Below are 21,268 nucleotides of genomic sequence, written 5' to 3' on the forward strand. Positions count from 1 at the left end.
ACTGTCAACCAGCTGGTGAACAGCACTGATGAGGTATGAAATCTGCTCCCAGAGCAGATACAATGGCAATGAGTGTGGCGAGGTGTGTTTGATCCTTTAGAAGGAAGACCGATTGGCTGTTCTCAGTGACTTAATTTACTTAAAAGCCTCCCCTGTCACATACTGATGTAGATCATACCTGCAACAACATCTCTGTCATCCTCTCATTCAGGCAGGCACCAAACTCAGTGGGGGGAGAGCTGCTTCGAGAAATGGTTTGAAGTCACCAAGGATGACGGGACTGCTCATCAACATGGGTACACCTCTGGGTTGGTACACAGACTCTTCACAAAGTAGGAAGGGTGTCTCCACCTTGGATTTAGGTAGAGAGGGACACTGTGAGATTGTTTGCAGTAGGACACACAGGAAATGCTGCAAAAAATGGTAGGAGTACCCCAACAAACTTTTACCCTAATGGTTAGTTAGGGTCCAGGAGTCACCCCCGCTCACAAGCTAGTACCAGATATAAATGTGCCACCCATGGACACATTCTTCAGAACACTACTGGACCTGGGGAGAATAGAAGAAGGATTACACTTGCTGTTTGAGACATGTGAGGATACCTGAAGGTCTGGTTAAGCTGCAAGCAATACATAACACAAATAAGGGGACTCACAGGTTCAGCTTGCTGAGCTGTGTAAGCTACAGAACCACAATAAGCTGCACAGGCCTTTTCCTGAAATGCCATCCTGATCAGTAGCAACTAGACCTGGCATGTACCCTGCTGGTGCCTCTTCTGAAGTGAGTCATGACCCCCAAGGGTTCTTCCTGAGGTCCTAGGCCCCTTGCCTTTGTTTAACTGGTCTTCTTCTAAAGTCCCTGAAAAACATAGGACTTAAAATATTTTTGGACTTCAGACACCCAAAGAAACAGGACATGCCAGCCAGACTGGTCTACCCAAGGTGCTTTGTTGGTGGGCTGAAGTAATAGGAATAGAATTGCAAATTCATTTCTGTGAGAACTCCTGGATAAGGTCTCCAGCGTTGTGGTACTCTTTGCTGATAATCCTTTCCCTGCTTGAGATTTCTGAGCTCCTATAAAGACAGCAAACCTGAAAGTAAACATCTTGACCGTACAAAGGTGCCAAAAACTCCAACTAGTGAGAGGGCTTCCATGGGTGAGAAATTTAATTTTCACACTCAGAGCTTTTTCCACCAAAGCCTATGGTTTCACGGGGACCTTGTCTGATGCCTATCTGACTTCGTGGAGTCCGCTGCCTTGCCCTGAAGGATTTTGATTTCATGTAAAAAAGACTACATCCCAATGTAAAATCTCTGATTGGCTGTATTGTGTTTTTTACTTTTTAACTCTTTTGGTATGTCTAAATGCACCACACATTTTCTTAAGTCAAGCCTGTATGCTTTGTGCCATAGCTACCAGGGGTGAGCTCAGGTTTAAATTACTCAAATGTTGACCTGGACCTAACAAGATAGTGACCTTAGTACTTGTGATAGACTACCATGCATTCCAATTAATAATTCAATTTCGTATAGGGAGCTAAAGGTATAGTAGAAACATATATGCCCTAATAGTCCCGTTAATCATCACACATTTCTTTTTCTGTTGTGTTATTAGAAATATACTACATTTAACTCGAAAACCATTAGAATCCAATTTGCTCATGGCACAATATAGATATGATCTTAATATGCTCTTAACTTCTGGTCCTTAATTCTACCAGGGAAGAATATACTATGTTTCATAATCCAACATCATATATGTCAAGTAAACACTTATGGAAATTAATCTACACGTGGAATACCATTTCTGTTCACTGTTTGCACTAAGAATTTCCTCAACAGACTGAAATAATTAGCAAAGTTCTATTAATGATAGCATCGTTTTTCCATTCATTTTAAATATCTATTTAAAAATGAAGCACTATTGTCCTTAACTACTGTCAATGAAGACTGGTAATTACCCTCCCTGAAGTTATGGGCCCAAGTCGCAGGTGAGGGAACATAATAACAACATAGGGAAAGTTAATAGCCGTTATTGCCCTGCAGATAAGAGCAAAAAGGGTAATGTGAGTTTTTGGTGCTCATTCAGCCTCTGCTCAAATCCTGCAGAATGATAAACATCTGTCTAGGCTCCTCTCTTTGATTCACTCTGGTGTAAGAGAACCACCATGAGATAAAGAAATATACGATTTTTTCATTTTCTTCTTCCCTTGGGTGATTGGAATTCATTAGGATGGAGAGCAAGGACAGCCACCTAAGGACCTGTCATGCTTGAGAATAGGCTGAGGTCGTGCCACAGGAGGACGGAGCCATTGTGTCCCCAAACCTTCAAGTGAGAAGCTGCTCATTCTCCTGCAATGCTCCGTGTTTGTCCAAAGGACACCAGACGGAGTCTTGGGAGCTGCTAGCTACAGGATGGTTCTTTTTTGGGGCCTTGCCTGTAATATTGAATATTGCCAGAAATGGGAACATTCTGATCGGTTGGTAAGATCCCAACATTCCACCACAAATGTAAATTAAAAATATTGCTTTGCTAAGAAATTATTAGAGCTCTTAGACATATGTTTTATAAAAATAATTGCTTCTGATTATATGTAGATTTACAAGAACGAGAATTGATTAGTAATACATGGAGAATGTAAGGGATTATTTTAAGTAGCAAACTAATGTTTCAACATCCTTCTTGTGTTTTTCATTTTTGTCTTGAAGCCGAGGCACTTTACTTAATAATACATTGTTTGAACTAGGCACTTAGGTGCAACGAGCAGACCACAGGGATGTTTTGATGTATTTCTCATGTAATTGGAATACAGTTGGGATTTGAGGAGAGTGGGACAAGGTTATACTCTTAATTGAACTTTGTACCCTCGCTCCATGATCGGGTTGGAAGATCACTACATGAAAAACAAAGTTGTTTCTGCACATCTGCTGCAGAGACCTTGTTTATATAATAAAAGCAGTGTTTACAAAATATATTTTCCTGGGGTTTATAGTTTACTGTACTCAAAGAACTGATAGTGGAGCACATATCCTACTTGCAGCAAAGGGACATTATAAAATAGAACATTCGAGCCCGTAAAGTGATTTTCCAACTGCAACACATTTTCATAATGTTTCCAAATAATCATTAACTGAAAGTTAGCTTTCATTTCTAAACATCATAGTTTAGAACAAGACATGGCGGGTCCGTCTGCATATCTTTTTCGCATATTAAAAAGAAAGCATTAGTTAGGCAGAACACATTTGAAAGAAGAAGCCTGCTGTAGACATCTAACTGGATAGTAGGGGCAGAATGCTCAAGTCTAATTACAGAATTCTGTGCTAGGGCGAACTCTTTAAAGAGAAAATCAAGGGGCCAACGTCACAAGACAATGTTAAATGTTTAGGCTATTTCAAAAGAAAGACCTTTGAGATGGTTTAAGTTCTCAGTGAGGTCATTAAGTTCAGCAAGATTCTCAGGTACAACTTTGATCAGTAAATGTAATTTTCCATGGTCTTTATTGTGGTTCAAACAGGTGAGTTGCCTAGCAGGGATCCCAACATACCTTACTGGGCTGTAAAGATAACTTACAGGGCTTATGATGACACATGAAGTTCATTTGAACTATACATGTCTTCGACACTTAGAGTCTATAAATAGCATAATTATGGTCTAGACCTGTGAAGGTTTCTCTTAACCCCTCCCCTGCTGGTGACAGAATCACTCCGTCATCAGCCGCGGTCGCGCTGTGCTGATGACGGAGCGGTTCGTCACGGCCCGCTCGGCACGCCTGTGCGGCGCGGATTCCGCTCCTGCGCTGAGCGTTCTATTGAGCGGACGGAGCCGTGACGGAACCGCTCCATCATGAGCACAGCGCGACCACGGCTGGTGAAGGAGCGGTTCTGTCACCAGCATGGGCGCACCGCGTGGCCCCCCGCCCCCTTAGCACTGCGGCGGAATAGCCGCAGCAGTGAAGGGGTTAATGTGTTATGCAAGTCAGGAAGTACTAAGTGATGACAGCTTGGTTATATCTATATTGGTAATGTATCTGGTAGACATATTACATTGCTCTGGACAGGTCCAATAGGCATACATGAACTGTTTGATGCCTACTTAATTTATACTCTCAGTCTGACCTTTCCATAGGATGTTTTGTCATGGATTACTAAGGTGAGCATGTGTTTGTGTGAATTGTGTCTTTTCCCCTACCATTTTCCATATGCTCTGCCTCACCAACACTTCCATCTGGTGTAGTCCTCTCATAGTTGTCCTCTGGGAGTGGTAGGGCACCCAGCCGCGGACCCGACGAGCTCTTACTGCTTGGCGTCTCAGACTCCTCCAGACCGCTGTCGTAGCAGCTCTGCAATGACCCTTGGTGTGGGTCCTGAGGCTGACTCACAACAGAAAACGTCACTCTACGAAAGGGCTGCAAAAAGAAAAGATTCTGGATGTCACTGAGAAGTAAGGCTGCCAACAACAATTATGTAATCAGTCATAATGCGCGGAACCGGAAGTGAAATGACACTTTATCTATTCATGAAAATACATTGATTGTATAGAACACAAAATAACTCTGTTTGCATTACCTTAATTTAAGCATGGCAATAAAATGCATATATTTAGCTGGTAAGTCTTAGGTCATTTGTGTTCTTTGTGCAACATATTGAGGATTGAAGGGACATTTATGAGATTTTTCTCCAGTACCACACACACAGATTCATGAATATTTCTTTGTTTGATAGTGATGCTCTAGGCTTTTGTAGGTGAGACGTACTTGTTCAAGTAAACATATACTCTATAAGATGATATGAAGCCTTGTGTGCAAGTACTCGAATAACAAATAAACAGTGCTCCAACACCTTCACAATCATAGTCACTCCTTCAGATCGCAATAATACTCACAGGCGCCTTCCCATAGCAATAATACAGGCAGACTGCCTAAATGGTAGCTTCAGACACCATCCCTCCAGACGCATGCCGGGTGTATGTGATGTACCCCGCAGCAAATCATGTTTGCCTCTTGCTATGATATGTCGCCTCACGAATATTCTCCTATAAGGCTAGAGTATGGCCACACGCGTTCTTTGCACTTACGCAGCTAACAGCCATCACCGAGAATGATCAATTCATAAAAGCCAAGTCAAAAGAAGCTAGGTTCATGTGAACAGAGGCACTGAGTTTGGAAGGAAGTTGCTGTTAGTTCCAAGCCACCTCAAATTGCACATTGCATGGAAAATGCATTTCTACCGCTGCAGAATGTTAAATCAAGAACCTCATATTATTTTTTTTCCCAAGATGCCGCTTTCCAACTGTCTTACACACTGGAGAAGCCTCAACATCAAATGCTCTCGGATGAAATTTGAAAGCAGATATAAGATGCTAATATGGCATAAAATATCAATTAAAAAGGTCAAACCAACAACTGATCATAATAAATGCAAATTACAAAAAAGATAAAAAAGGACACAATTTATTACATCATTTCAATTTAAAAACAGTACAGCATATCAAAATTAAAAACATGTACAAATGACGCAATCACAGGGTATTATTGTTACAGTTCCCAGTTTTAGAAAACATGAGTCGACTGTTTTTAAATTGAAATGATGTAATAAGTTGTGTCCCATTTTTATCTTTTTTGTAATTTGCATTTATTATGATCAGTTTTTGGTTTGACCTTTTTATTTGATATTTTATGTGAATGACATTTGAAATATATTCTGTTAATTGTGTGGTGAATATATGTTTTAACCTGGATTGTGTGCCCCTCACTTATGAATATTCCAAATACTAGGTATTAGGGACGTTGTTTACTTTTCCACCTGCCTCTAGATCCACCTGAGGAGTTGCACAATAGTACAGTACGAGCTTGAACAATAGTTGCCAGGTCTGCTGCTTCACTTGACTGATGCATCAAATCTAGAATTCTGAGTTTGATCTCATTGTCGGAGATTCGATTCTCAGAGGGTCCACTCAGCCATTTCTCCATCCCAAAGTTGATCAAATGACTACCACTGACCAACAGAATTAGTGTCAAGATGATTGATACAGGAAGCTAATCTGCATTTTACAAATATACAGTATGTTAAAACGTTTAGCCTTCTACTGTAGGGTATGAAGCTGTTTCTCATCTATTTGAGGTCAAATTTTTTTGATAAAATGTTTAATAGAACATACTACCACAACTACTTAAGGTTTTAGCGATCGCAAATGGAGAATTGGGCCATTTGCGGCCGCTAAATGCCTTTTGACATGTACTTACCCTATTTTGTGAGTCTGTAACCTATCACCGAAGCGCAAAATAAGGTTTGTGAGTCGGTATTGGGAAGGAATGTGTTAAGGGCGTCCCTTCCTAAGAGCGAGCCGCAGGGGATGTATAAATGCAGTGCGACTGTAATGCAGTCACAATACATTCGCAGGTTACTAACAAGTTCAAGTTGGCGAAAACCCATTCACAAATGGGAAGTGGCCGTGAAGGATCCCCTTCCCATTTGCAAATCTGGGCACAGTTCTTAAGAGCATTTAAGAAAACGGGCTGCATTACAAAAAAAATAATTCTTCATTGAAAAAGCAATCACAGACATGGTGGTCTGCCGAACCCCCCAGACCACCATCCCTGTGATTTTGGCCATTCCTATTGGGTCGCAACTTGTGACCTGCCTTTTGGATATTGATGAAGCAGGTACATTTGCGACCCACTGGGAATTGCAACCAGTGTCAAACACACTGTTGTACATTGCAAACTTCCTAAGTGCGAGTCACAAAAAGTGTCAATTAGGAACTTGCAAAATGTAGCAACCATACATGTGACCCTTATTTCCTGCCATTAGCAACAAATTAGCACCTGTTTGCATGATATAACTTATCATCCGCCATAGACAGCTTTGCAATTAAAACTGGTAATGGCTCAAATTTTTATTCCATTTTCCTGCCATTGGTCCAAGGATATTGAGAGTAAAGTGCTGCAGGTTTAGATGAATTTGTGCCCTCATGTTGGCTGTAGGTGACTGAGGGCTTGACTTGTACCCTCATTGCAGCAGGACCAATTCTGCCTGGGAGAAAAAGAGAGCATTTGGACGGGCCTAGTGAGTCCAATGTTGCCTGGGGAGAGGGAGGGAGAACATGGCTGTAGGTGCCAGTGGGCCTATGAATGAATAGTGGTTGGAAGCAGAGTAGAGCACACTTGCAGATCCCCAGGTTTCCTGCTACTGGTGGGCCCATGGATGGACTTAATATTGGGGGCAGCGGACAGCATGGCTTTCCTTGCTGAGTAGTGTAGGTAGATGAAGAGAACATGTCCGCAGGCTTATAGGTGCCAGTGGGGCTGCTGGTGAAGGAAGTGGTCGGGAGATGTAGTACCGCAAATCTGCGGCTGCCCAGCTGCTGTTGAGTCAGTGGGAGAATTATGAAGTGGGGGACCAGAGGCAGCATGCCCGCAGATTGTAGGATCTGGGGAGTGCAAGCCTACTACGCCAATGGTGGCAGCCTCAATAATGTCTGAGGCAGTGTGTGAGGCAGAGAGCATTTTTGCTGGCCCCTCAGAGCCCAGGTGCCAACCTGCCCTAAGCTGAATTTAGCCGTGGTAGTGGTACGTAGCATGGCCGAGGTCCCCTTGGTACAAATGTGCAGGTTGATCCATGGAGGATGATGATGGTGGAGGGCAAAGTTCAGGTAGCATGCCTCTTGATGTCCACCTACCTGAGCCTGTAGGGACCTGGGGATATATGGTGGTTAGAAGGATACTCCGTATACCAAGACGAAACTACAACTAGAGTTTCCTGCTCCTCAAACAGTCTTTTCTCCTCCGTGCTCGGAGGAGTTGTAGGCTGCAGATGAGGGAGGTGGGTGCACAGTAGTTAGAGGCCTCTTGGTGGCATCACTTGCAGCAGACTATTATAAAATAAACAAACAAAACAACTGCTGCTTCCTCTCCTTTTTTTCCCCTGCAGGTACAGCTGGGCCAATAAAAACAGGGGTCATTTATTTTGGAATCTCGCAGACATTTTTGTTAAAAAAAGACGGGACTTTTTACATAAGAGCAAATGTAGTCATAACAAAATCATGGACGGTCTGTTCATAGTTGAAATATTAAAAGTGTGCACAATATATACCAGGGGCAATTCACAAAGGCATGTAAGAGAAGGTAAAATAGTACATTTTAGAACCTTTTTATGTAATTGTAAATCGTATAGTGGAGAAGTGTGGCTCACTGGTTAGAGGAGGCATACCCTGAAGCAGAGGTCAGACCCGGGACCAGGGTTCAATTCCCGACGAGGCAGGGTCTTGAGCCCAATTGTCCACGGACTCGATAATTCTTGCTTCGGTGCCCACTCTAATCACGGGTTCACACTCTGCAACTCTGGGCATTAAGCTTGCTTAATCTCCACAACGGCCCCCCCCCCCGCGGCGGGATGCCTGACTTTCACCTTGGGGATGCCCAGTACGGGTTATCTCACAGGGAAAAGCCGGGACGGGTTCCCAATGCAAGCGCCGAGATGCCCTAGGGTAAGTTGAGCGCTATATAAGAACACACATACATACATACATACATACATATGCCTTTGTGTATAGTCTCCAGAACATCTAACATGGGAATGAAAAGGAAACATCTGCGTCATAAACATGTACAATCAGTGCACAGTGAAAGGACTGTGACTTCTTTGCACATTTGCTAATGGGGGGGTTGGATGTTTCGGGCCCATACACAAAGGCATGTAAGAGCACACAAAAGCGTACTTTGCCGCATTGCTTCCCGTACTCATCATTTCTTTGGGAACCAGCCCCATAGTCTTCTGTGTCATCCTAGCAGGTTCATAAATATGAACGTTTATTTTGTGCTAATTCAGCAAAAAGAACCCAAGTGAGATACTAAATATTTTTGAAATTCTACTACCAGATTTTTTTTTTTTAAAGCATATTAATGGACCCTAATTTCTGTGATAATTTTATTTTTGCCTCCATTGATGGCCTTTCCTGGATACATCAACAGTCATCTTAAGAAGTAGTCCTTTAACTCTATTAATCACATTTAGGCCAGTTTGCATTATCTCTCACAATTTCCTGTTTTAATTTAATACAATAAACATGGCTAGTAACAAAATTGCCATGCCATTATTATATGAGTAAACAATTAGCTGATGAAAACCTTCACTTAGAACAATCTTCGAGAGTTGAGGTGATGTGGAGCAGCAAAATGTTATTTTCCACGAATTTAGAACTGAAACACTGCAAGCAACTCAGCCTGCTGCCTCTGAGTGATGGCGAGTGTATTTTATCCCAGATGCTACAAAGGTCAGTGGCCATTTTTTGTGCATTTATCACTGACTTTTTTCCCCTATTTCCCATGGTCTTACTAAATCAGCTGTGCTAAGTCTACAATCTCCTTAAAGCCACACGGCTAGGCCCCTGTTTGTCCGCCCAGCGAGATCTAATGTTTTATCGCGTTTTGCCTCTGCAGCCTAGCTTCCAATTTATTAACAGGCTCTCTCCAAGGCTACTGCTCTCGCAGACATGGTCATTCTTCATTCCCGGGCTCTTTATCTTTTCCTCCTTCAGTGCTCAACACTGCTTCCCAGAGCTCTGTAAAGAAACTCCAATGCCACATAATTCTTGAATAACTATTTCCAGTTATTAAACCTTCACGCATCTTTCTACCCATTTCTCTAAAGAACATTGTTTAAATCTTATAGTCACACTTAAATCTTTCCATTCAGCTGTATTTTTCTGGGGACAGGGGGAGCCCTGGTCCAAGCTGCATTAAATCAGGGCCTCCCTGCTCCCCATCAGCACTGGCATTGGTAAAGAGAATTATGGTTTGCGAGTCTGCTGTGCGAGCTATACATTGCGGTCTTAACCATAACTTGCAATTTTCAGTACTTTCTTAACCCCTTCACTGCTCATGACGAGCTCAGCTCGTCATGAGGCACGGTTGAGCTGTGCTCATGACGAGCTGAACTCGTCATGAACAATGGGAAATCAGGGAATGCAGCCCCGCGGGGGAAAACCTCTAGCAGCCAAGGTGTTAAACTTAATTCAATTTGTTATCCTAATCCACTTTTATTATGGTTTTGAAGTAAAATAAAATCCATATGTATTGAACTCTTAAGCTCCCAGGACCCTGGTTGAGCCCACCCGGATGTATCATTATTCTATATAATCGACAGACGTGAACATCGCTGGCGCCATCTTGCCTAACAAGAGCCATCGCATGCATGTAAGCGGCACCCATTTTAGATCCAGTGGCCATTTCGTGCGTTGCCGATCCCCAGCGCGTCACCCTGACCTCGCTATCACCCCCCGCGCTCTGACAAACCCCAAACACACATGCTAGAGTCATAAAGCATCCTCAGCGCGACCCAGCCCCGGAGCCACTTCCCGTGCCGAATGCCCATGCCCTTTCATCCCCCATGCACGAACAGGCCCATCGATAACCTCCTCCCCCTCACCTGGCTGTTCAATCCGGTCCCAGGCAATATCCAGCCCCTGCGGATACAGTTTATTGCCCCCGTACAGTAGGAACTCATTCCCCATCAAAGGGGTCGGAATTAATCAATGACACAACCCTCTTAGATCTGACCGATTCCGCATACTTCAGATCCTGCCGGAATGCCCAGCTGCGCGATAACAATCACCTGCTGAGACCGGGGTGGGGGACATTTGCTGTTGGGTATGAGTGGGAACAAGTTGGCAGCGGGGATTCCGGGGATGTAATAAACTACTGTCAGGAATGTGTTACCCTGCAATAAAGAGTCGAGATTGTGTATAAAAGGCTATGCCACAGAGGTACAGTTAGAGCACCTCGAGAAGACATTTTGTTTGTCCGAATTGACATGTTCTCCTCCGGAGAAATAAACCTGTTCATTGCTTTCCAGTTTTTCCAGCGCCTGCCTCTTTATTTGATTAGCTAATAATCGAGTGGATTAGAGGCGATTAACGCCAAGCAGTGATTGATGATAACTTGAGAAAATCTGCTTTTCTACAAACTCAGGACCCCTCAAAAACCTTATTACAATTTTACCTATGCAGGGCTAAAGAATCACAGTGTTTCTTTCACAATTCGTGTACTAGGGTTACCTTCAAACTTTTTCTTTGATATATGGCTGCAGTCCCTAAAAGAGTAGTTTCCACTGTTTGGATGTCTGCCCGAGCAGTACCAATATCTCCGGTGGTGCGGGTGAGTTCCAGGTTCCCCCCGCTGCCACTGTGCACAGGTGGCGGTCCCTTGGTCTGAGAGCTCCTGACTGGTTCCAGAGAGTGGGGGCCCTTATTCTACTTTGCAGGGCGGCCCCCTCAAGTTGTGTTACGCTACTGATGTCCACCATTGACAACAGACATTCATTTAGATCCCTGGAAGGTGAAATTAGCTGTTTCAAAGCAGATTGTAATGAGCTGTATATGTAGTTTATTTTTTTGTTTAATCTGTTTATTGATTTTTCACATATTTGAAATATAGAATTTACAGGTGCTTTTGTTTGCGTTATATATGGATTTACAGTGCTGGATTAGGGGTGTTACAGAGCCCCTGAACAAGTCTGTTTACAATGTAAGTATGTCAACCACTTTCATCTCTAACACATTGGTTCAGTATTTCCATACCCAGCTCAGTTATCATATGCAGTTTGTGTTTCCGATAGCGGCTTGCTCCAGGGGCTCCCCATCATCAGGGTGATCAAAGAGGGAACACTGGGATCACTATGCAGGTGAGTGGGCATTGCTCTTTTGAGTGACTACATAAGCATCCTTTTCGTTCTACCTTGTATTCAAGTCAATCATGCATTATCTCTTGCAAGGTGCAACAGTACCATCTGTGCACACGTTTAGAATCCTTCCAAACTTGTCAAACAATAACAACAACTTACTCCCAACTTATTAAGGCCCAAAGTAATTCCTCCTGGATTGTCAATACTAACTTGTGGCATTTTTGTTTCTGTGGCATGTCTGTGCTCATCACCCCAGCCCACTCATGATACTTAAATAGGAAATGATTTGTGTAGAATTCCAATAGTATAGTGTTGTAAATAGGTTCCTCCAATCAGTTGAGATGAATAAGAAGGTTTATTCATAAGCACAGCAGTAAAGAACCCAGCGCCTGCTGACCAGTCAACCAACTGTCCAAGCAGAACTTGGAGTCCACAGTAACATAACAATTCTAGAACTAGACGGGGAGAGAGCATAGAGTACGATAAAGACCATAGAGTAAACAATATAAGCAAGCACATAGTTTACAACATATAGGTTGTAATACCTCGTTCCCAGGCCTACCCGGCGTCCTCCTCTAGGGGTGTGTAGGATTGTGGGTTCGAGCAAGGAACTTCCTGGAAGGATATAAGAATCGTATTCCAGCTGTCTGATATTGGGAATCTACGCAGCCCCAATGTATCGTCTCTACGGAGGGCGAAATCTTGATGTATATGTAGTTCATATCTCATGTTTTTTAATACTCTGAAACGAAATGCTTGCTGTACAACCTATAACAGAATGAAACCCACTTTCCTACCTTTTTTTATGACATTCTGGCCTTATAACCTCCTTTATTGCCAAACATATTTACAAGTAAACATCAGTGACAATTTGAGACGGTGGCCTTCAATCCCGTGGCCCCTGAGGCTGTTCAAGACATCTTGCATTAACCTTAGCACATACACTATAGAGAAAACCCAGCTTAGATTGCTACATAATGCGACCTTCCGCAATCGTTTCATCTACACTACACCACGCAGGCATGCCGCATGAGATTAAACTCTGGTGGTTATTGCACTTATAGCTACCCAAAGGGCTAGTCTCTAAAGGAGTACATCCATATATCCCTTAATGGGGGCACGTCTGCGCCCAACCTTTGTGCTGTTCTCTTATTGCGAAGCCAAGTCGCAACCACTTCCCGTATCCAGAGCAACGGCGTAAAAGATGCATGTCTGCTGCCATTTGTTTCAAGAACATTCCAGGACTCAATCTCTAGGGATCATGTACAGCTCACCATTTACGTATCCACCTCTAATCCATTATAACTCTATTATTACATTATGTGCTTATACATTATGCAGGAAATATATGCCTATTGTGCCATGTGTTAATACTTCACAAATGTAAACAATATATTTTTTAATATGCTCTTGGTGCATACTGACACAATATTATTAGTTTTTAGGGAACAGAGACAAGCTTTGTTTTGCTTTGATTTCGAATTGGACCGGAAGTAGGCCCAAACTGGCTGTTTCCCTGCATTATTTCTGAACTAGTTGTCTTCCCACAGCCCAACATGGACAAGAGAAGAAGGAAGCGCAGTAGGGCACCCTTCTGTCACTGCTGTGTTGGTCCAGGTGACCCAGGCATGTCCTTCAGCGCCTCCTCCTGTACCATCCCCTTGCACTGCTTGTCATTCATTTGGGTCACGCGTTGCAGGTTAACGCCTCATACACACAAAACACTTTGTGTTACAAGCAATCATGATGGTCTACATAATTGTGTTATTGTGTTTTCATAATAAACGTGGTCTTTCAATTAAGATATTTCATAACTATTCAAACCAACAGACAGCAGTAAAAGAAGCAATCTGAATGCTGCTTTGGAAATTATTTGCAATTATGTTTGTCTATAGGAGCATTTCTATTTCAGTTCACAACTTTTTCTCAGGTTATGTAATGTGCAAAAAACCGGCAATGTTGAAGTAAAAGGCCACTCAAAAGCAAGTTATTATCTCTTGTTCCATGTTGTATGTATTTCCAGTTATTAATATACGCAGTATCTCTGCAGTGTGCACATTTTTTTTCTCGAGTTTTATATAGCGCTAACTAGACCCGAGACATCGGGTATCAGAGCGCTGTACATGAGCACCAGTTTCGTTACAATCATTTTTTTTGTTAGGCACATAGAAATTAAGTGATTTGTCCGGAATCACAGGATGTATGGACGTCGCGGCCGAGACTCGAACCCACTTTCCCAGCTTCGAGGTCGACCGTTCTAGCCTAAGTCTACATCTTCTCCATGGGTGTGTTTCTAGTTACTAGGCCAAAATACCTCCATACTTATTTATTAGAAACATCTATAGCAGGTTCTCCTTTCAATCTACAAAGAAGGCTAACAATACGAAAATTCAAAAATACAGCCCCCCCATTTATTTCACACACTTATCAATAGTACTAAACAGCAGTATACACTTATCTTTCAGTTCTATATATGGACCTTAATTGGAGCCACCCCTTGTAACGAAATTGCTTAGGAGCCATTGTATTGGTATGCTAGAAAGAAAACAATTCAGTGGTGAAGTATCCGAAAAGGTATGGCTAGTTAAGAGAGTATTAGTAATATATGTAAGCAGTTATTATGTGATACAAAGTGGGTGGGTGAAATATAAGTGCTCCTGTTTAGTTTCTACTAAACCATAACAAAAAGTGCATGTTGTATTAAAAACCAAAAAGTAAATTCTGTGATTCCTTACAAAAGCTATATCTGGTTGTATCCGACCATTAGAACCCTCGGTGAGAATGATAACATCAATTGATTTTCATTACTTAGCGTTTGAGAACCTGTAATTGTCCTTGATAGCCTGAAGCAGGAATGCCCCATCCCTCAGAAATGACCCACCCTGTGTGCATGCCTCGGGCTCGGCATTGTTTCTTGGGAGTGGGCCCACCTGATGCCTCGAGGCACTTTGATTTCACCTCAGATTGTTTCGAGACGGCAGGTCGCGTGCCTGCGGGAATCTACATAGGAATGAAAGAAAGACTATCAGATCGGGGAACCGCCTCTGCTCTGAGGGGTGGAGCAGCAGTTAGATTAGATCCATTTTATCTCCCAAATGAGCGGTTTAAACATTCCCAGCTCCAACAATCAACCAATCATTGACCAATATGTCATATCATGGGTGCCAATCATATTTCGATGATGGCGGCAATACTACGAGCACTTTAGGGCCTCTTATAAGAGTGATACTATTAGTTGCTCCATGCGCAAATGAAAATGACCCGGTGGCTGAAGAAACAGATGCAAAGTAAAGAATTGCCACAGCATTGTAAAGAACTTTAACGTGCGTGCACAAGATTTAAAAACATTCTGAACACTGGTTGTCGTCCCCATTTGAAAAAGCACTTGGGATATTATCACTTGTAAACAACTTTAATGTGAGCCAATTACGGCTTCTAATCGATTGACTGCAGACCGCAGACTGTTTTTTTAACATTACTGTTAATTAATCTTATATTTTTTCCATATTATTTGCTACCACGACTTTTACATTTTTTATTGAACCTAACAATACTCGTTTTGTTTCCGTAATTTTTTATTGAGTAGAAAAAATATATATTTAACCCCTCTTAAGTATTAAGAGGCTTAGGCAACCCAGCCTGAAATTAAAACTGGGACTGACAGTTTACGCAGACCTTTGCAGGTGGTTATGATACATCTTCGTAAAATTCCTAACATCTAGGTTTGCAGAAACCATGTGTGGAGCCAAGAGGAGAACCAGCACATGAATCTAAAATGGGGGTTTTCCGAGCTTTCCATCCTGTCAAAGTTCACAACCATTTCTAAGATTGCCCTGATTAATAGCGCAGAAAGTTGTTACATATGGTGGATAACCAAGTCCTTTTCACATCATTCTTGGCATAAGGTTCTTAGAAATGTACATAATATGGAAACTGCAAGTCACTGATGTGATCTGTGACTTTATTGAGGCATAAGGCTGCAGGTTGAGTTGCCTTACAATGGTACAGAGCTCAAAGGTGACCTCCAATATTGCTTTCATGTAATGTTTAGGGGTGACTGAAATTTACCTGATTTTCACTGGCGTAGTTTTGCAAAACTTTGTCAAGATTACTTGAAATTATGTGTTATTACGCAAAATGCAAATCTGTCATTTTGTGCTATTTTTTAGCGTAAAATGCGTCCTTCTCTCAATTTTGCCACAAGTACTCACTTTGCACTAAAAGATTAGTGCAAAAACCTTAAAGCACCGCAAACAACGACATCTTGCATTCTGTTGCTCCCGTGTGTTTGTGGTAAATTTTTGCAATTAATTTGCAGTCGATTTTTACTGTGAATGGTGCATAAATACATGAAGTGGCATAATGGTGTAAATACTTAGTTACATACATTTTGTTCAACAACTATCATGCAAAATTCCCCAATTCCCCAAATTATGACGGCATAATGTGAATTTCTTCTAGTATTTTATTTCTTTTAATGCATGGGTATTCAAGCAGCACCCATTTAAAGCTGCCACGAATTTCGTTTCACATACTTTTTCATTCTTTACAGTTTTCATATCACTTTTATTAGTTCTTTTTCCTCTCAGTATCAGTTTCCCGTTTTACCAGCATTATTTGTTTCTCTAAGGCAGTTTTTCTTTGCTTTAATCGGTTTCTCTTACGTTTTCTAATCCTTTTTTACTCTGCTGTTTTCTTCTGCTCTAGCAATTCAACTTCTTTCACTGTTTCACTTTTCTCACTAAACTTGGTTCCACTTTTCTCACTAACCTGGGTTTCTGCATTTTGTTTCTTTTTCCAGCAGTAGATTTAAGGCGAAGTCACTTACAGCTCAGATCAGCAGAAGGCCCCAGGTGTGGGTGTTTTTTAGAGGAGAAAGTTGCACGACTCCTGAGGAGTCCTCGTTCTCCATACTGGGGCATTTCATGAACAAATATTTCACTGCATTTATTAATCGCATTAAACATTGGTCCCTTCTTATATGGCGTGCACACTGACAGTGGATCTCTGGGATGGAGATATGTGACAATGTTTGCATCCTGTGAAGTACAAGTTACACACTAATTATTGCAGTCGGTGCCTTTGCTGGCTGAACTTGTCACTTAGCTAAAAACGAATCATCATCTGCGACAGTGCTTAATTTGTTAAATATTAAGGGGCTTATTTACAAGCCCCTTGCGCTGCCGGTAAGTCCCTTTTTCCCGTGTTAAAAGTGACGCACCGGCGGCGCAAGGGGCTTGTAAATAAGCACCTAAGTGCAGGTGCTCAAATCTTTTTAGGGGGCCACACCCACTTCCCTGGCTCCAACCACTTTCTCCACTGGCTCCACCCACTTCCTCACTGGCACTGCTGACAGCCAGATATAATACCCAATCTTAATTTAAGCGCTTTACATGAGTACCACCAGTTATATTACACAAGGTGAGCCTAGTTTCAGAAAGTATAGCTTATCACTAGCTCAAGGAGATGAGTGCAACACATGTGAGGGAATGCAAGTGGAGTTTGCAAATGCATGGATGGAGGTCTCAAGTACCAGAAGACTCGCGCAGGTGGCAAGGGTTCTTTTAGTGGACCATGGGCAGGCGAAATATGGGTGTATGCATGCAAGATGGTTGCTGACAGTAGCGAGTAGTGAGTGTTCTACAGTCCCTTTCCCAAAGGACTGTAAGAGAGTCAATGTTGAAAAGGAGATGCCTTTTTACATTTTTAGGTCAGGATTACAAGCTATCCCGCATCCCCACTGGAAAGGTCTATCTCTTTGTTATACAGAATATATGCACTTCATGTAGGTCTCCGCTGAGTGACTGCTCAATAAACACTATGGTTCCCCATGGGTTTAGATCTCAATTTAATATCATTCTAGCTGTGGCTTCCAGAAGGTGCCTTGCAGCTAATTTTTGTCCTATATGACATGCAAGGTCCAGACCATTGCAGTTTGCTGAATGAAGTCAAGTGGGGTATTGTGTTCAGCTTTGCGGGTGGCATGTTGTCTGTAATTGCAAGCAGGGCTGGCTTAAATGCTGGTGGTGCTGGTTGCAACAGTCTTTTATGGAGCCCCCATAACCTCCTTCTCCATAAACACCTTCACTACCACTCTCCAACAGAGTTCCTAATCTCTCTATACCCCCTCTCTGACATGCATTCTATTTTACTCATAGTTCACTCACACTCAGTTCTGTGATCTGCATAGTACACATTCTATGCAGCAGGCACATTAACCCTCCACACTGCTTTATAATTAGCAAAAACTACCACTAAATAAAATTCCAATCTCTCACCAGTAGGAACATTAGTTAACTTGACATTTTTATTGTTGCTTGAAACTGCTGGATGAACAAGGAAGTTTACTTTTTTTTAAACCAAAAATTGTTTTTAAATATAGCACCCCCTAACAAGGTCAGCATCAGGTGCGGCTGCACCAATTGCACTACCCTAAAACCAGCAATAAGTGCAAGTACACCCACATCTCATTTGCTTCTTATTTATTCAAAGGCAACATATAATATTAGAAGGTGAGGCATCAGTAAGAATTTTTGTGGGATCGTAAGATGTCATGTTAGGACTCGGAATGAAAGATGCTATTTGTGCCTTGTAGGTCGGTTGACGTGGGAGGTAGGTTTTTGCTCACAGAGAGCGCTGAAACATTTTACGGATATATTCAGGTCTCATCCCAGCACAAGGTAGGAAGGAAAATTGTTAGTATATTTTGAGAACGTTAAAAAAAGAGAGTGCTTGGAAAGATTCACCCCACTGAGAACCACAAGGTAAATGTGAACCTGTATATGGGGAGTCTCACAGCCGAGGCGCGTGAACAATGTGTAGATTTTGTGGGGATTATTTAAGCAGCAAAGAGAGAGTGATAAAGGTGGAAGGTGGAGGAGTGCCAAACAATGTCTTGCTGTACTGAGGAGAGGGCAGCAGGGGCGAAGTATGCTGTGCTGTCACTCTGCAAAAATGCATGTCAAGACTCCAGTAAGGAAATGTCTTGTTCTGCTATATCCCATTGAGTCACATCTAAAGAACATATTCATCTTAGGTCGGCACAGCACTGGGGAGATTAAATGATTGGCCAGAATCACATGATGTGTTGACCGACACCAAGACTCGGGTTCCCAAGTTCCAAGGTAGGCAGATGTGGCCTTTACGCCACATGCTCTCGTTCATTGATATGACATGCTGCAAAGGACCCGGTTTAAGAGAAGGCATGAGGTCAAGGCAAGAACTTGATTTGGTCAGGTCAAAGGTGCTGAGTATCTGTTACAGTGGTTATTTTCCTCTTGCCCAATGTTAAATCATTACTGTCTGAGCCACCATAATTAATCTGAGGCCTGTTTCTGCAGTGCTCGAGCCTCGAGTCCGAAACACTGCTTGCTTCTTCTATGCACTTACTTGCTAGCAGTTGCGCAATATGCTGGGGCTCAAGGACGGGTGAAAAGTAGGGACACTAATCACTACATTGGTCTGACTCCGGGCCAATGAGAGACGGGCTGATAATAATCTATTTGCAAGGCAAGCAGTGAGCAGTCATGAATAACGCACTAGCGCTGCTCTACCTACTATGATTGATGAACCTGGCTGCCACCTGTAACGCCGAGGCAGGGACCCAGCCCAGGCAGTTTCTGGAAGTGTATGTGCCAGGGCCTCATGAAAAGGGTGGTCATGGCGATGTGGCAGCAAATTAAAAAAGTTTACGCACACATAGGAGTCGGACGACCAAATGCAGCTCAATCAGTGACCCACCAGAGGTGATTTTTCCCACACATTTGAGAAAAAATGACACCCATTTGTGTGAGAAATTGCCTACCTGGCAAGTAACACTGATTACCCAGTCATGGGTTTAATGTATGATGATATCGGCTCTTCACCGGGAGACAGTGTGAAGTGCTGATATATCGCGCGATACACTTTGCCACCACACCATATGAGTTTGCAGGTGTGTCATAGACGCACCGGAAACTACTTGCACAAATTAAGCACTGATCTGCGGTACACACAGATCTCTGTGTTACATGGATTTACTAAAGATTTAGGTCTGTGCTATAGCATGTGACTTTAACATAGATACAGATGCCTGCAGTCGTTATGATAACCCACAAAAGACTACCATAAAGATTGAAAGCTGAAAAGGTAAACATAGGAACAAAACAATACATAGTATAAAAAAAGAATAAGGCACTTTGAACTCTTGTAGCTCCATTTCTCCCCCCCCTGCATCACCCCGCCCCCCACCCCCTCCCACAGTCCCTCCCTCCCCTCCCCCCCTATACGTACTTCGGGAGTGCGACGGCAGTCCCGTGCAAGGCGGAAATCAGGGGGGGGAACATCACTTACAACGCATTTTTTACAACGCACTACCATTACATCGCAACCATTACAACGCATACCATTACAACGCATTGCGCTGGGGGGTGCTCTAGGATAGGGAATATATTTAATTTACTATCCAACACCTTCCCTGCTATCCACGGGGACTGGAGTTGGAATAGTAAATTAAATAATTCACTATCCAGCGCCTAAAAGCATTATGCGTTGTAATGGACTGCGTGGTAAAAACCGCGTTGTAAAGGCATGCGATGTAAAAGCATGCGTTGTAGTGACACCAATCCAAATCAGGGATACATATGTGGTAGCTGTAAGCTTCCTTAGGCTAATGTAAGACCGCTTTAAGGCCCTGAAGTTATGCGAAGGCAACAAAGCTGGGAAACTGTTGGCCTCCTATCTTAAACACAAACAGAAATTGTCTACCATATCGTCCATTAAAAACTCCTGCAACGTCACACACACCAAACAGTCAAACATCCTCGACACCTTCAAGACATTCTATGAAGATCTATACAAAAATGACAAGGTATTAGACGAACCCGCCTGCAAGGACTACCTCAATTCACTCCGCCTTCCAAAACTTTCCGAAGCTGACAGTGCACAGCTGGGATCACAAATCTCTAGTTCAGAATTCAAGGCAGCAATCAAATCCCTGAAGAATAATAAGGCCCCAGGCCCAGACGGCTTCACTGCACCCTTCTTTAAGGCCTTTGCAGACCAGATTGACCCTCCGCTCCTTAAGCTTTATAACTCTACTGCAGCCTGTGGCGGAGTTTCCCCTTCAATGAGTGAGGCCACAATTATAGTATTACCCAAAGAAGGGAAGGACCCACTACTCACTAAAAATTACCGTCCAATATCCCTGATAAATATAGATTGTAAGATATATGCTAAAATATTGGCGACCAGACTAAATACCATCCTTCACAAATTAATTAGCCCCTCGCAGGTTGGCTTCCTAAAAAACCGGATGTCTAACGACAACACTAGATTATTGTGTCATATTATAGAAAAGGCAAAATCCACTTCTGTACCAATGGTGGCGATAACCTTAGATGCAGAAAAGGCCTTTGACAAGGTCTTGTGGTCTTTTCTACGCCAATGCATGCTTTCTTTCAACCTTGGCGACCCATTTATCAAGATGGTGATGGCCCTCTACTCTGCCCCTTCTGCCAGGATAGCTTTTAACGGCTCCCTCTCGGATCCCTTCCATCTGTACCAGGGGACCAGACAGGGCTGCCCTCTATCACCAGCTCTCTTTCTTTTAG

The 21,268-nt window shown here is 42.7% G+C and overlaps 1 protein-coding gene across 1 annotated transcript in view; it reads right to left on the reverse strand.

The window, feature by feature from the left end:
- LOC147662776 (uncharacterized) overlaps window positions 1-21,268 on the reverse strand; it is a 589,669-nt gene that overhangs the window by 532,606 nt on the left and 35,795 nt on the right. Inside the window, exon 3 of the mRNA XM_086950910.1 lies at window positions 4,189-4,446. Within this exon, the coding sequence (XP_086807036.1) occupies window positions 4,189-4,446 (258 nt within the window). The remainder of the gene's footprint in view (window positions 1-4,188; window positions 4,447-21,268) is intronic.

The sequence above is a fragment of the Lissotriton vulgaris genome, unplaced genomic scaffold (genome assembly GCF_964263255.1).
Source record: "Lissotriton vulgaris unplaced genomic scaffold, aLisVul1.2 SCAFFOLD_355, whole genome shotgun sequence".
Lineage (NCBI taxonomy): Eukaryota > Metazoa > Chordata > Amphibia > Caudata > Salamandridae > Lissotriton > Lissotriton vulgaris.